At 32.4% G+C, this 17,809-nt stretch overlaps 1 protein-coding gene across 3 annotated transcripts in view; it reads right to left on the bottom strand.

Moving 5' to 3' along the window:
• The window catches only part of NCAM2 (neural cell adhesion molecule 2), a 491,886-nt gene that overhangs the window by 174,984 nt on the left and 299,093 nt on the right, over positions 1 to 17,809 (bottom strand). For all 3 annotated transcript variants that reach the window (XM_082460389.1, XM_082460390.1, XM_082460391.1), the window contains exon 6: positions 4,709 to 4,826. In XM_082460389.1, coding sequence (XP_082316515.1) covers positions 4,709 to 4,826 — 118 coding nt within the window. The remainder of the gene's footprint in view (positions 1 to 4,708; positions 4,827 to 17,809) is intronic.

Raw genomic sequence — 17,809 nt, 5'->3', positions numbered from 1 at the left:
GAAAACAGTTATAGAAGTTATGCTGTGTATAACAATTTAATTCATTAGTGAGGAGAAAAAATTTTTCTCAGATATAAGTATTTTTAAGTAGTTTCCAAGGTCTTTCTGGACTGAAGTAGTGTTCATTTCTTTTCAATTCTAGTTTTGTTGTTCATTAAAACAACATCTTTCAAACTTGTTTTACAACAACTTACAGTAAAAATAAATATTTTACATTCATTTAAATCTGAAATCTTAATATGTGTGAAGTCTTATATTGTACATTCTTTTCCATGCAAATGTATTTTCCTCATCTCCACTTCCTCCTTCTCCTTTTCTTTCTCCTTTTTTACTTGCCAACATGGTATTTTGGACAATTAATTGATTTTAAGACCCACTAATGTAAAAATTTAGGATCTACCTTTACGTGTGGGGGGATTTACTTGTCCATACAAGTGTAAATTAAAAAAGAGGAATATCTAAAAGGATTATTAAAAATCTTACCTAGAATGAAACAGAGTATTTTTCTGATACTCTAAATGATCTTTGCAGTGAATTCTAGTTCTGCTTTCTAGAAAGTACTGCCACATATCTTAACACAGTCCTTGCCTTTCTATGACTCAATAACATCTACTTTTCCAGCTTTTATTGACATGTGTTAATACAACATGAAATGTGCAAAAAGTCATGAGTGGTGAAAAATTAGGCCTTACTAAATACTAGTGACAAAAGTATATAGTGCTCTGTACTTTTCTGGGTTTTTTTTTCATATTTTTACTAATCAAATATTTAGAAGTATAAATAATGACAAGATTTCAGAATTTTTGCCTAGAATTTTATGTATGGATAAGGCTTTCACCACAATTAGTGATACAATATATTTCTTAATCTAGTAAATAAAAAAGTATTCATTTGTCTCATTATCATCATCATCATCATCATCGACTAGAAGTTTCAGCAATTTGTGGCTTAGGAAACACTTTCCCTATATTATTAACCTGGTTAAATACAATTAGCTCACAGATGTGCATTTTCCCTCTCCACCCTCATTCACAGATCAGAGAACTAAATTTTAAGTATGATTTCCCCATCTGTCAATTCACAGATGAAGAGACTTAGGTTTAGTTTGTAATATAAGCAGCAGGTTAACTAAGTTCTAGTGTTCTTTATGATAAAGAGATTATTTCTGTACTTCATGTGAAATATTGTGCTAAAGGTTTGAAGTATAGCAAATGAGTGAGACAGGGCCACCTATCATGAAGAATTCATAGTCTGATTGATAGTAATAGAGGGTAATATAGATCCCATTAATGCATTTATTCATAACTTTGTGTGTGTGTTGGGAGGGGTGGGGTAGGGGATCTATTATAATAGAAGAGAATGGAAAAGATGATGGCTGGAATACTCTGGGAATTTTCGTGGGAAAAACATCCATGATCTGAGCTTTGAAGTGGATAAGTAGGTCTTGAAGAATTTAAAGGAAGTCAGCTTGTAAAGATTATGTTCCCTTAAAGAGCTCAGTTTAAAAACATCATTAAAGAATAATAACTCAGGTAATAGGTCTTAATACTTCTCTCAACAAACCCATTATATAGAAAGTACTCATTGTTATTCACAGTACATTTCTGTGGAATGTCAATGTCTGAAAAAGACTCCCAAAGGATTCTGATGAAATTCTACGGGGCCATCCTTTGAAATTCTAGCCACTTCTCTAAATGCCACTTTTCCAGGCAAAAGAAAGTAAGGGTTAGGATTAGAGGATTGATGGAAATGATAAAAAAGGGAGAACAATTCCACTCTTGACCATAGTGGAGTAACAAAACCATATTTACTCTTTCATTTTAAACAACACAAACACTGGACACAGAGATTAAATAACAGTTTTCAACCACTGGTCAACAGGTAGCACATGACAGTGACCTCTGAGGACCACCATAGCTTACTACCTGAAGGCAGTTTCCAGACTGCCCCTTAGAGAGGAAGAACCCATACAGAGTCAGGCAGTGTATCTGAACTGGAGGACAGAATTCTCAGTTGATACAAGTTAAAGTGGCTAGAATTTGCTGGTAAGAAAATGTGAGAAGAAGGCACAAGAAAGAGAATTACAGAGATCTGCAGAGGTTTCCAACCAATCTTTAACTGAGTACTGATCAGTGAGTGTACTCCAATAAGGTTTTCCAAGAGTAAGGAAAGGACCATTGGAAAAGATAAAGCACAACAATCCCAGGAGCTCACAAAAGACCAGGAATAATTTTCATCCCTGTCATCCAGAGTAGAAAGACCTCCTAAAACACAAATTTAAACACATTAAATTGCTTCCTTACAAGAATACTGCTTCAGTAATGAATCCAAGTTAATCTTAGACTGCAGCTTGTTCTGTATCCACCTAAAACAGCCTAAAAGCAACCTCAAGAAGATCAAACTTTCCCCATGCAACTTAACTCCATTCAAAGCTAAAGTAAAAGAACATGAAAATATCCAACACCTCAAAACATAAAACTCTCCATGTCTGAAACCCAGTAAAAAATTGACAGGATAGTAAATAGGTAGGAAAATATGACCTATAACAAGGGAAAAAAATTAATCAATAAAAAAGATCCAGAAACGATACAGATGATAGAATTAGTAGACAAGACCATTAAAATAGCTATTAAAATATATTCTATATGTTAAAGGAATTAAAATATGAGCATGGTAAGAGAGAAATGGAAGACAAAAAAAGGCCTCCATCAAACTTATAGACATAAGAAATAGAATGAAGAAAAATACTCTGCTGGGATTAAAATCAGATTAGACATTACAAGTGAGTTCATTCCAAGGAACACAAGGTTGTTTTAGCATTTGAAAATCAATGGAATTCACCAATTTAAAGGGCTAACAATAAAAATCCATATGGTATTCTCAATAGAAGTAGAAGAAACATTTGAATGGAAACGAAGAAAGTGATATTAAGAGCTTCTGCTTTTACTCCAACTTTGGTTTTCATGTCACCAAGTGTTCCTGGTTCTCTTTGTGAAAATTTCTTATTTTTCCTCAATGTTTGGTCTTCAACTACCTTCTTTACTGGTTTCACTCATACCTCTTGGAGATATTATCTGTATGCAACGGGTAGTGTCTGGATTTTTCTCTCTGCACTGCTGCCCTAATACTTTTTGGAATTTTTTTCACAAAGATAACATGTCTATATCTATAGATAAATATGTCACAATGAAAACTTTCCTCTGATACCAATTTTACCTCTGTTAAGAACACTATCACATACTCCCATTCTCGCATTATATATTATACATCCAGCAACTAGAATAATTATTATTTTATTCCATCCAAACGATGAGGCTAATGCCATATGAAAAAATGGAGGTGCAAAATCATGAATTTAAATTATTCAATTATATTAGCCTCTGAATCTGATTTATTCTAGGCTGTATGATAATTATATTTCCACTTACATATGAGAATTTTAAACAAATGCTAAACTTTAAGAAAATAGTCTAAACTGAAAGTCAGTCTCTCCGGAAAGATAAAATGATGAGGATAAGACTCTAGACCAATATTTGTTCATTGTAATGAATGATCCAGGAGCTTTTCCTCGCTGTGATTAGATCTAATATTGACTGTTAAGGATACACACTAGAAACCAGAAGTCTCTGAGATACATGATAATTATCTGGGGTGAATGTGTTAATGCTTGATGTGTAATCCCTTTAAAAATACCAACAGTGTGTCAGAAAGGAATTATTGTCTGCAAAGAACTTCTAGAAACACCTGTCTGAAGAAATATCTTGTTTATTTCTACCTGCTATGTTAAAGGGATAAAGGTTTGAAACTTGAAGATAGTATCAGTAAATGTTCAGAAAGTAATAAAAAATCGTTTTGAATTTCAATTATTCTCCTTAAAATATTTTTTTAAAACCTAATCCTTATTATGGACACTTTTGCCAATTTGAATGTAAATTTCTAATTGTTTTCTTGTGACTATTCTTATAGTATATGATTTATGAAGTATAGAAGTGATTCTATAAATATTTACAGATTTGCTTGAGTAGTAACCTCAATTAATAACTAATACATATTTAAAAGACTGTCCACTTTTAAACTTTAATTGTCTCCCTTTTAACAGTGTGAGCCACAACCTAAAAGAGTGGAATATTTTGATATCTGTTTGATGTTAATAGAAATCAAATAGCATTTAAAAATTCAAAAAAAATATAAAAGTGAACTGTAAAACAATAGATTTAGAATAGAGAACTTATTCATTTGAACTTTTTGTTACATAACATTAAATTTATTGAAATTTAACTCTACACAATTAGCTTTTTCTGTAATAATATGGTACACAAATAAAATATACAATTATATTTAATAAAATATAATTTTGTACACATACAACAGTGGTGCCATCCATACTAGAATTTCCACTTGTGGGTACTCTCTAGTAGGAACAATAAAATGGCTGAATTTGTCACAGGGCTCCTGGGCCCATTTTGGCCAGAAACATGCTTTTTAGATAGAATGACCAGGGCTATGAGCGCAGCCTTTGACTTGTGTTAAATCATTCTGTTGCTCTCTTTAACAAGTTAATTTAACCAACTTAACTGAAAACGAAAATCATTTTCAACTGAAATTCAAAAACAGTGTTTCCATTCTGGACAAAATGATAAGACTGTAAATATTTTTCCAGAAGCCTGACTATGGACACAAGCCAAAGCGATGTGGGTACATAACCTACCTGTACCAGGAAATGGTGGGCTCAGGAGAGCCAGAGGCTCTGCAGGAAAATGTCATCTCCTCTCCTCTCTCTGCTGTGGCATTAAAGGATTTCTGAGGCATTGTGATTGCTGGCGGCACTGAAAAACAGATGAATGTAGATTAAATAGAGATGAAAAACATTTTACCAACACCACTGGGACTTTTTTACTGTTTTTTTTTTCTTTTAAAGCTAAGCTTTACAACTTGATAGTTCACTTCTGTACTTATATCAAGAGGACTGACTTGGTTGCATAGTAAAATGACTAAAATCACTGATCTGCCTTCTAATGTACAATAATTAGATAATTCACTGTAATGCTGTTTTACTATTTTTAATCTATTAAACTAGACTAAAAATAAACTAGACATTTTAGCAAATATATATATATATTTACATATACACACACTTTTATGAACTATTTCTTACAGAAAGTCAGACAATACCACCCTGACTTACATCAATACTGAGATCTACTTGGAGCATAAATGGATTTCCTATTTGGGTTCTCATCGGTGTATGTACTTCTATAAGCAAGCATTCACTGCTTCAAGACAGGGCTTTCAAATTAAGTGTCAAACCATAATGTTCTTTCTGATTAACTACACTTAATTTCTTCAAACAACTATAGAACATTTTATGAAGAGAAACTGCTTAATCCATAGAGAGTATGAAATAGATTTTCATGAACAATTCAATTTTAAAATTAAGCTTCCCCAATTTCTAACTAATTACATTGCAAAAACTGTGTATGTTGCACATTTTGAACACGTTGAAACTGTTACTGAAATGCACTGTTTGCAATAAACAAATCAATGACATCCATAACAGAAGCTAAAATTTCAAAGTAAAGCATAAATTTTTATTTAATTTACACTTTTATGATTTTTCAATTGAATATGATGAAATGATATTCCTAAAATTAATTATTTAATATATTTGATTTTACATATCCTAAACAACATGACCAGACAGGCATTTAGAAATGTGATTTTAATTAAATATCTCTACAATAGCACTCAGGTCAACACTGATGTTGCATTATCACAATTGATGGTGGGGATAGGAACTAATATGTATCTTAGTAATTCAGCACAATTAATCAAGTTTCTGCCTTTATGAATTTAGATACAAGGTGCATGACATGACATGCTGGCTGTAAAGTAACATAATAATTACTAGTATTACAATAGGATGGACTTTTCTTTTTTCAGATGTTAACTCTGCATTTTAAGTCATTGAAATTTGACTATAGTATTCTATAGTATTCATGTAGATAGAAACATTTTCAAATGGAGAGCCATATGTTCCAGTTCTTGTCCTGTTACTGTTACTAACCTAAACAAGTTATTTATTCTTTATCATAATTTTCTTATCTATAAAGTAAACCGTATATGCTGGATGATCTCTAAGAATTAACAAATCTTCATCTCTGTGTTTTATGGTATGTTAACTCTGCTAATGACATATGTGTTCTTACTCGTAGTGTAGATTAGTAGAAAAATATTAATATTACATGTTTAGATACTTTGAGGTACTTTGAAGAGTAATTCTAGAACTATTCTGAAGAAAAATAGCATCAAAATCTGCAGAGGTTTTCACTAGTTCAGATGTCAAGATGTTCAGGCAGTTTGTTAGCTACTGTTTAGACTGTACAGCATTTTTACATATATTACCTTATTGCTTCTGAACTCACTGTTGAGTTGGATTAAATAATTTTAAAAGAGGTAACAATTATACTTCATCTGATTATTTTTTTCTCACAAGACCAGCATCTACTCTATTTTAACTTTTTAAAAATAGTTTTGGCATTTGACTATATCTGAAATGTCCAGTTTTAATAACTTTACCAAGATTTATGTTCTGTACCCGTTAAGTAGTCAATCCTTTGTAAGTTTCTGTTTTTGTATTTTAGCTTCAAGAAACATGGGGATGTGTAGAGAAGTAGCTCCATAACTTACATGGAAGCTTTGGTTCACCTTCAAGTTATAATTCCCCTCACTGGCTGCTTATGCACCAAAGACATCACTAATTTGACATCTTAATCCCCCTTCATCAACAGTGGAATCCAGCTAGTCTACGTGTCTTCTGTGTCTTGCAGTCTTTTTCCCCACCCACTTTCCTTCAAATGTTTTTTGGAAGATAAATAATACGGTATTAACCACGAAATACTTGTATGGTTCTGATTAACAAATACCAATAATTTCTACAAATTTATTCAGGATAAGGATAACAAACTCCACTCTACCATTGTCGGGAAAGCAACTATTTTCTAATTTATTGATTATTCAGATCTGTCCTAAATGTATATCATCAAATATATTCACATGTAGATTCTTTAACTGGCAGAGGACTGCTAATCTTAAGACTCAGCCTTTTCATAATTACATTTTCTTGTTTTTACTTTTAAGGCTCCATGACACTTAGACATTCACATAAGAGAGGACTTGGGGAAGATAGCAGAGTAGGAAGTACCAGGCAACTGTCTCCACAACTACACAACAACTGCACTGTCAGAATCTGTCTAATGTAACTATCTTGAAACTGTGGAGTCTACTGAATGCTTGGAACTTCCAGGCAAAGACATGGAAAATAAACTGTGGTTAATACTGGTCAGTTTCAGCTGTTAGTACAGTGGCAGCTACCTATCCCCCTCCTCAACTGAGGCAGGTAGCTGTGCACATGTTCCTAGAGTAGGTTGCACAAAGAAAGCCAGGATAGGCAAAAAGGACTTTGTCATTCAGATATCAAGGATCTGTGCACTGATCACTGACTGATGCTTTTGATCACAGAGGTGCAGATGAAGAGGTAGTGGCCATTGTTGTTATACCTCCCACAGTCGTTGTGAGATCCAGGGGATTTAATGAACTCTCATTCTTTTAGTCCCCACTTTATTCTTCTCTTTTTACCATTTTGGGAGCTAGACATTAAACACTAGGACATTCAAAAACAACTGCATATAATGTACATATTAGAAAGTGACTATGCATGTCCAGGGAAAGGTGTAGGCTTAGAAAATACCTGAGGATACCTTAAATTTACATCTCAGGCTGATCTTTGACATAGAGACAGCCTTCAATAATAATAATAATAACAACAATAATAATAATAATAACCAGTAACAGTAAACCCTGGGATTGAGAAAGAATCTGATTTCCATAGGAAGCACTTATTATGTTCAAATATCCAGTTTTCAGAAAGAAAAAATCACAAGGCATACAAAGAAATAGGAAAGTATGGCCCATTCAAAAGAAAAATTAAATCAATAGAAACTGTCCCTGAAAAAGACCTGAGGGCAGATATGCTTGATAAAGACTTTCAAACAACTGTCTAAAAGATGCTCAAAGAACTCAAGAAAGAAGTGGAAAAACTCAAGGAAACAATATATGAAGAAAATGGAAATACCTATAAAGATATAGAAAACCTAAAAAAAAGCCAAAGAGAAATTCTGAATCTTAAAATTACAATCACTGAAATGAAAAATTCATTAGAGGGATTCACAAGCAAATCTGAGTAAGCAGAAGAAAGAATCAGTGAATATGAAATAAGGCAATGAAAATTCTTGAATCTGAGAAACAGAAAACCAAAAGATTGAAGAAAAGTGAATACAGCCTAAAAGACCAGTGGGACATAATCACGTAGACCAACAATCACACAGTGGGAGTCCCAGAAAGAAAGTGAGAGAGAAAGGGACAGAGTGAATATTTGAAGAAATAATGGCTGAAAAGTTTAGCTATGAATATAAACATCCAAGAAGCTCAACAAAATACAACTAAGATGAATTCAAAGAGGACCAGGCCAAGACACATTATAATGAAATTTTCAAAAGGCAAAGGCAAAGAGAAAACCTTGGAAAGCAGCAAGAGAAGAGTGACTCATCACATACAAGGGATCCTCAGTAATTATCGGCAGATTTTGCATCAAAAACTTTGGAGGACAGATGGCAGTGGGTGGATATATTCAAAGTGTTACAGGAAAAAAAACCCAAAACTGTCAACCAAGAAACCTATATCCCTGAAAACTGTCTTTCAACAGTGAGGGAGAAATTAATGCATTTCAGATAAGTAAAAGCTGGAGGAGTTTGTTACCACTAGACCTGCCCCGCAAGAAATGCTCAAGGGAGTCCTACAAGATGAAATAAAAGGACACTAGAGAGTAATTCAAAGCCATATAAAGAAATAAAGAGCTCAATAAAGGTAAATACATGGGCAATAAAAAAGCTAGTACTACTGTAACAACAGTTTGTAACTGAACTTTTTTTCTACATGATTTGAGACTAATATATATTAAAAAAAAATTAGTATGATTTTAACTATGTCATAATTCCAGATTTTGTTTTCTACATAATTTAAGAGACTAATGTAATTTAAAGAATTGTCAGTTCATGTTTTGAGACATAAAATGAAAAAAGATATAATTTTGTGATATCAACAACTAAAAGGAATGGAGTTAAGCTTTAAGGGAGCAGAGTTTTTTATATTTATTTAAGTTAAGTTAGTATAAATTTAAATTAGAGTGTTATAACTTTAGGACATTAAATGCAATACCACCAATAACCACAAAGAAAATAAGTATAGAATATATACAAAAAGAAATGAGAAAAGAATTTTATAGTTTCACTACAAAAAATTGACTAAACAAAAAGAAGACAGTAACGTAGGAAATGAGAGACAAAGAAATCTATAAGACATTTAGAAAACAAACAGCCAAATGACAGAAGTAAGTCCTTCCTTATCAATAATTACTTTACATGGAAATAGATTAAACTTTTCAATAAACAGAGATTGGCACAATGGCTAAAAACACATCATAAAATTATGTCCTATCTATAAGAGATTCACTGTCAATAACAAAGACACAAATAGACTGAAAGTGAAAAGATAAAGATATAATAACCAAAAAAGAGAAGGGGCGACTATATGAATAGACAAAATAGACTTTAAATCAAAAAGTTTACAAGAGGAGAAAAACATTGTATATTAACAAATGTTCCAATATAGCAAGAAAATATAACAATTGTAAATATTTATGCTCCTAATAGTAGACCGTCAAAATACATGAAGCAAAAACTGACATAATTGAAGGAAGAAATAGTCCTACAATAATAGTTGGAGACTTCAACAATACAGTCTCGATAATGCATTGAATGACCAGACAGAAGATAAGTAAGAAAATAGAGGACTTATACAACACAATACACAACTAGTTCTCACATATATACAGAATACTCTATCCAAAAAAGAGAGTAAACACATTTTCTCAAGAGCATGTAGGACATTTCCCAGGATAGCCCATATGTTATGTCAAAAATTAATCTTAACGTAAAGAACTAGAATAAAAGAATAAACACAACCCAAGCTAGCAGAAGAAAATTAATAATAAATATTAGAAGAAAAATTTTTTAAATTGAGAATTGAAAATAATAGACAAAATTAATGAAACCGTAAGTTGGTTTATTAAAAAGATCAACCGAATTGACAAAACTTCAGCTAGATGGACTAAGATTTAAAAAGATAAAACTCAAATTATTAAAATCAGAAACGAAACAACATTAACAATTCCAAAGGAATAAAAAAGGATTAGAAGAGGACACTATACAAAAATTAACTCGAAAAGAATCAGACCTACAAACTATAAAACCCTTAGGAAAAAATATAAGGCAAGAGCTTCATGACACCGGATTTGGCAATGTTTTCTTCAATATGATAACAAAGGTGTAGGCAACAACAAAAAAATAGAGTAAAAAGGCAACATGCAAAATGGGGGAAATATTTAAAAATTGTATATCTGATAAGGGATTAACATCCAGAATAGATAATGAACTCCTAAAACTCAGCAACAAAAAAAATACATAACCCAATTCAAAAATGAGCAAGAGGACTTAAATAGACATTTATCCAAAGCAGATGCACAAATGGCAGATAAGCACATGAAAAGATCCTCAACAGCACCTTTAGGGAACTGCAAGTCAAAGCTACAGTGAAATACCACCTCATATCTAATAGGAAGGCTACTATTTAAAAAATAAAGTACAATAGCAAGCGTTAGTGAGGATGTGGAGAAATTGGAACTTTTTGCATTATTGGTAAAATGGAAAATGGAAAACACTATGGTGGTTCCTCAAAAAATTAAAAATACAACTGCCATGTGATCCAGCCATTTCACTTATGGGTATATACTCAAAAGGATTTTGAGCAAGGCCTCAAAGAGATATTTGCTCATCCATGTTCATGGCAGCATTATTCATAATATTTAAAAAGTGGAAGCAATACAAATGTCTATAGATTAATAAATGGATAAGCATTATCTTGTATATGCATAAAATGGAATATTATCCATCCTTGAAAAAGAAAAGAAAATTCTAGCTATTTGTTGTAGTATATCTACAACATGAATGAACCTTGAGGACATTATGCTAAGTGAAATAAATTGGTCACATAAAGACAAATACTCTATGATTCCACTTATTGTGCACTTAGAGTAGTCAAAAACACAGATACAGGAAGTGGAATGGTGGTTGCTAGAGGCTGGAGGGAGAGGTGAATGGGAGTTACTGTTAAATGAGTATACAGTTTCAGTTTTGCAAGATGAAAAGAGTTATGAGGATGGATGGTAGTGACTGGTGCACAACCTTATGAGTGTATATAATACCACCTAACTGTACATTTAAAAAATGGTTAAACTGGTTGATGTTATGTTATGTGTATTTTACCACAAAATTGAAGCAATGTAAAAGGAAAGTAACATAAGATACGTCAGGCCCTGGCCAAGAGACTAGATGGACCAGGTTAACACCAAAGTACCTTGTAGCTTTAACATTCTATAGCGTTATTCTCAGTGTATATGGAAAATAATTTAGTTTCTTTCCTCAGGTCTTTCCATGCCTTCATCAGCACATGGTTCTTTCCATTGCGTATAAACACTGAAGAGAGGTAAAAGTGAAACAACTAGGAAACCACATTTGCAAAGCTGATTCATATTACTCAAGGATGCTAGAAAATTGCAATTGTTTCAGTTTAATTCTAAGACTCCTCCTTTGATAAGAAAGCAAGTATCTTCATTTTGCAACTTACCTCTTCAGCAATTTTTTCATATACCAATTGCTTATAATGTCATGTAGTAAAAAAGAATGGTGTTTTAATATGATATAGGCACTCCTTAGGCAATAAGATTTAAATTATGTAAAATGCATTTCCATCATGATTTTGATGTTTCCAATGGTCATATCATGCATCAATGATGTCAAATATTCATGTTTTTAAACTTTATTTGTTTTATTTTTGTTTGTTTGTTTTGCTCTTCACTACTGCCTCATAGACTATTATATCACCTATCCTTTCTTAATTTTCATTAATATTGGTTCTGGTTACTTGCATTAATCTTCCATTTCATATTTATGAAGTTGGTCAAATTAAAGTGCTATTTAATAGAACTAAGTTTTTTTGGAACTCAAAACACATACAAAATATCAAGTGATTAACATAAAAAAGCTAACTAATTATAAAATTTCATTGTGAAAGAAAATCTAGCTCATTGATCAAATGCATATAGTTCTTTTCATATAAATGTAGTCAGTGGTTTCCAATCTTGAGTGTCAGCATACTTAGTATTACTGCCTTGCTACAGAATCAAGCAATATTTTTAATGTACTTGATTTAGAATTAATAACTAATTGGCAGGTGTTTTCCACATATTTGTTCTTAATTTGTGAATACAGTAAATCAGTAACATAATTAAAATTATCTGATGAGCACTGAGTTTTAAAATCAAACCTATCTGAGGAAAGCAGTAAGAGTTCTGTTTGATACCATCACACTAAGAGATAGTGAGGATCAAATTGGCCTATTATGTTGCTTTAAAAAAATTTCAAGGGACAAGTTTCCATTGCCATCTTAAATTCCATTCTTGGTGAACCGTAATATGAAAGCCTGAGAAACGGTGGCAAATAAATATTACCTTCAGTGAACAAGTACAAAAGACTGAGAAAATGTTAACTGAAGATTTGGTACATTATCATCATTATGCTTTTCTGTATTTTTCAAGTTTTTTCCAAATAAATCTGATTTTTATGTTCTTTTAATTTGACTTTTAAAATAGATATATTCACGGGTTCAAAAATACAATAAAATAAGAAGATGCACACAGAATTCTTGACCTAAACCCTTTCCTCATTAACCACTTTATTACTTATATTTCTTTATGCAAATATTAACACACATTTTTGTTTCCTTTTTCCTTTTACAAACTATACACTTTTCTGTACCATGTTTTTATTCTCAAGTTGATGATACATGTAAGGGATAGATTCATGTCACTACATAAAGAATTTCTTCACACTTGTTCAAATTGTACAGTCTTCTACCCTGTGGATAAACTATTGGTCACCTGTATGTATGACCAAAGAGCTACCTATTATAATCTTTATCTTCTGCAATCAATGCTGCAACTAATTATCCCAAAGTAAAATTGATTTGTCAAAAGGTAAGTGAATATATAATTTTGACTAAAGACTAAATTAGATGTTCCAAATTACCCTTGGTGGTAATTATGCAATATTCTATTTCAACAATGGATTATTTTTATAACCAAAAAATATAAATGAGGAAATAAGAAAATAAAACAAAACTGAAATTAATAATTTTCATATAATTTAAGAAAGCTAATTTATAGCTGAATGTCTACAGACAATATAACCTCCAAATAAAATCTTATTAGGGAAAAGTCACGTGAAAAATTACAGTTGAAAGCATGGAAAACATTACTTTCATTTTCTTTTGTTTCCACCGTAAGAGGTAATAATTAAATAAAAGGCCAACATTAATATGGAAAATCCATCAGCTCAAAACAAATCCAAAGATTTTAGACACCTTGATGAAAAATTTCACCATTAAAGTTGGCCATTTTTGTCCTTTTTCTGTGTACATTTTATGATTAACAATATTTTATAGGAGAGGTTCTCAAAGGATGTTTCAAGGACACCTGAGGTCCCCAACACCCAGTTAGAGAATCTACGAGGCCCTCTCTCTTCCAACCATGTGTCTACGTGATGATAGATTTTCTCCTGCAAATGTAAATTATTTGATTATGCTAATGGAGGAAAAGTTCAATAATCTCTTTATCTAAAAGATTCCTTTGCTCACATTCAAAAATATGTCACAAAAGTTTGCAGCTGGTAATATGAGAATCCACCTGTCTTCTGTTCAGGCACACATTAGAGAAACTCACAAAAATGTAAAAAAACAAGAAGCCACTCTTTCACTGTTTTTCAAAATGTAGTTATTTTTCATAAATACATTATTTAGATTAGCATGATTATTATTTTGACAAATAATAAATTAACTTTTTAAAATTTAAATGAATTAAATATTTTAAAAAGTCTCAGTTTCCATGTACAATATAATATGATATATATCTATATATGTAAAAATAGAAATGATCCACATAAACAAAACTTTTGGGGATTGTCAATAATTTTATAAGTGTAAAAGAGTTCTTAAGACAAAAATTTTTGTGATCATCTGGGGAAAAAAATGAGGTGGAACACAATTTAGTAATTTAAATTAGCATTTAAAGAGAAGTCATATAAAACTGCCAAGAAAAAATAAATTTAAAATAAAAGCCATAGTATATGTTTAAGATTAATCTAAATGGATAAAGTTTCAGAACATATTCCTAGAGAATTAATAATGATCATGTTTGAGAAATTCTGGAGAAAAGTATCTGTTGGGAAGTGTGAGTTCAAGGATTTCAGGACTGATCAAGAAAAAAGACACAACAAGGTGGCAGCAGTACATAATGGGCTTTACTTGGGTGGCACTTGCACAGGTTGCATGAGAGGATAAGTTATTCACAGCAGGAGACCTTCCAGAGACATTGTGTGTGTGTGTGTGTGTGTGTGTGTGTGTGTGTGTGTGTGTGTGTGTTTAGGGACACCACCCATAAGGGGAGGAGAGCAAGGAAATTCCTCAGAGAAAGGGGAACTTGAGTAGTGAGCTTATGTGTCTATGTGATGTCACTCATCAGCATAGCATGGTGTCTTTCAGTTGGAGAGCTCCAGAGGGCAGCAGTAACTTGGGATCCTGCATAGGTCCAGAGTTAGTCTTATCTATGGCTAGCAGAAGGTGGGTGCAGTTTTGAAGGGTGTGCGAAGCAAACTGATTCTAAATGGTTAAAATATGCTTATTTGGGGCTATATTTAAAACCATTGGATTTTAAATATAAAATACACAAAATTTTGAATTTGGTGCTGGTGAGGTTTTTGAGCTAATGGCCCCAGCCTGCTCTGAAGAAGAAAACAACATTAGCACCAATATACAGGACCCTTCTTTGGCTCATTTACGTAACAGGAATGAAAGTAATGTTGAATGAGGGTGGAGATGTTGGAGAGAAAGGGTTATCTTTCTATTGAAAACTTGTCAGTTTACTATAATATCTGAGCAGATACCAGAAGAAATCATCAAATGATTATATAGCTCATAATTTTGGGAAGTTACTATTACAGTTTTTAAAAGACCTACATAATTATGTTTTGTAAGCTCAACATAATTTTCATCTGTGATAGCAGAAAGGAAGAAGAGTTGAAGCCTCTTTTACTTTTTCCCCTATAAGTCTTTTAATTTTGCCTCAACTAATTTAGAAATATTTGATCTTAAATATACTACTGTCAAAAGTCAATAAGTAGCCTGAGCTTATTCCTAAAATGTGAGCTAGATATTCTGAGTAACACTGGAGTGATATAGAGTAGCAATCAAAACTGAGCTGCTGTACACCATTCCAGTTAATGTCTTTAATAATTCTTTAGAGTTAAGAAATGAGGAAAACCCCCCAATCTCATACATGTCAATAAGATTAAAAATAATATTACAGAGTTCCAATTCTGGGTAAATTGGAGAAACTCTTCTACATTTGTCTCTATCACTCAATTTGTCTGTAACACTTAGACAAAATGCATGGATAATCTGTTTGAGGATTCTGAAATATAAATGGTAGCAGGCATATTTCTAATAGAAAAATATCAGAATTTCAAATACTAGGAGACAATCTATCAGAGAACCATTTTTTTTCTTCAGAATCCCTGGACTGAAGTGAAGGCAGTCCAAAACCCAGAAGTGGGAATCAGCATGGCCTGAGAGAGGTCCAAGAGAAGCCTTCTAGTTCAGGTTCAACGAGCAGGAAAGAAGTCTCCTGGTAGTGACAATGGCAGCAGGGAGGGAGCTTGTAAGTGTCTGTCTGAGACAGGGCAATCTTCCTCTTTAATCAGAAGAGTTATGGTCCCAAGATGGCAAAGCAAACATACCTACTGCTTTTATCTTTCTCTTTCCTCTGGCTAACTGACCCTGAATGAGGGCACATTGGTGGTAGAGAGGGGATAAATAAACCCCAGTTTCCTAATTATAGGACTGAAAAATGAAGACTCAAAGAATAGGTAAGTAGGTGAGAGATAAAAGAGTAGGAAGAGCTTGGAAAAGGAACCACATCAAGTTATTTATGAAATCTTGAGCTCAGCCCTGAGCTATGAATGTGTGGATGTAATCTTAAACAGCACAAAGACGTTGAGAACTGAACTAAGAGACATCCTACCCCACAGGTCCTGGAATGGCCATTGGTTCATATGTGAGACAGATCTGAAAATTAGTGCAAAAGTTTTGAAAATGAAACTGATTTTGAATCCACAAACCACAGAAGGCTGGTCACAGTAAGTGGTTTGAATTTAAATAAATTGATTGCCTGCGAAAATAAAAATATCAACATTCTCCAAAGAACTGAAATAAAACCCAGAATCTCATAATATTCAAAATCCAGGATATAATCTAAAAAATGTTGGCCTATGAAGACCTAGGAAAATCTTATGTTAGTGTTAAATGCCAGTGACATACTGAAACGTGCTTTATTATCTAAAAACTACTTTAAAGCAACTATTTTAAACATTTTCCAAAGAGTAAGGGTGAACCACCTCAGAATAAATGGAAAGACAGTTCCTGTAAAGACATACAGTATATTAAAAATAAATGAATAAATATTAGAACTAAATTTATAGTAACAAAGATATTCATGGGTGTGCTGAATGGATATGACAGAGGAAAGAGTTTCTGAACTTAACGAATTACCAATAAAAATTGTCCAATCTTCAAAACAGAAGGAGAAAATATTAAAGAAGAAGAAAAAAAAAAGACACAGAGCCTCAGGAACCTGTGAGACAACACCAAAATGTCATCAAATCTAAGAAGGAAAGGAGAAATAAACATCATAGAAAATGTATGCATCTACATTTGTATATGTATACCTATGTATATGTATCTATAGAACTAATGTCTGAAAACTTTCCAAATTGGCAAATGATTTTGAAAACACAGATTCAAAACCAGCTGTAGTCTTGAAACCCAAACAGATAAGCCCAAAGACGTTCATGCTGCAGGCATGTCACAATCAAACTGCTAAAAACTAAAGATATACAAACACAAAAGTGTGTTATTTATAGTACAACAATAATTCAAATAACTGTGGATTTCTTATCAGAAACAAATGGAGGTCAAAAGAAGGTGAAATGATATTTTTAAAGTGTCAAAAAAGACAGATCTGTCAAAATAAAGTTCTGTGTTCAGCAAAGATATCTTTCACAAATGAAGGTAAAGACATTATTGTTCTCAGATAAAGGATGAGTAATACAATGTCTGCCAGTAAACCTGATCCGAAACAATTGCTAAAGGGACCTCTTCAGACAAAAGAGAAATTCATACAAAGAGAAATTCTATCAGAGGAAACATCAGACTTCAGGGATGAAGAAAGAGCAGGAGAAATGTTAAATATCTAGGTAAATATAATAGACTATTCTCCCCTTGAGTTCTTTAAAATACAGTTAATGATTGAAATAAAAATGCTTAACATTGCCTATGAGGTTTTCACTAAATTCGGATGTAATATAGAAGACTACTAAGACATAAAGAAGAGAGGAGTATAAGGATCTATATGGTGCTACAATTTTTACAGTCCAATTATAGTGGTAAAATATTGGCTCTAAGTTAAAGAGGCACATCATATTCACAATAGCAGGCACAATCACAAAAAACAGAAAAATGTATAGAC

This window comes from Balaenoptera physalus (assembly GCF_965194825.1).
Source record: "Balaenoptera physalus genome assembly, chromosome: 4".
In the NCBI taxonomy this organism is placed as follows: domain Eukaryota; kingdom Metazoa; phylum Chordata; class Mammalia; order Artiodactyla; family Balaenopteridae; genus Balaenoptera; species Balaenoptera physalus.
Note: the sequence above shows the minus strand (reverse complement) of the source record. Positions and strands in the feature narration are given on the sequence as shown.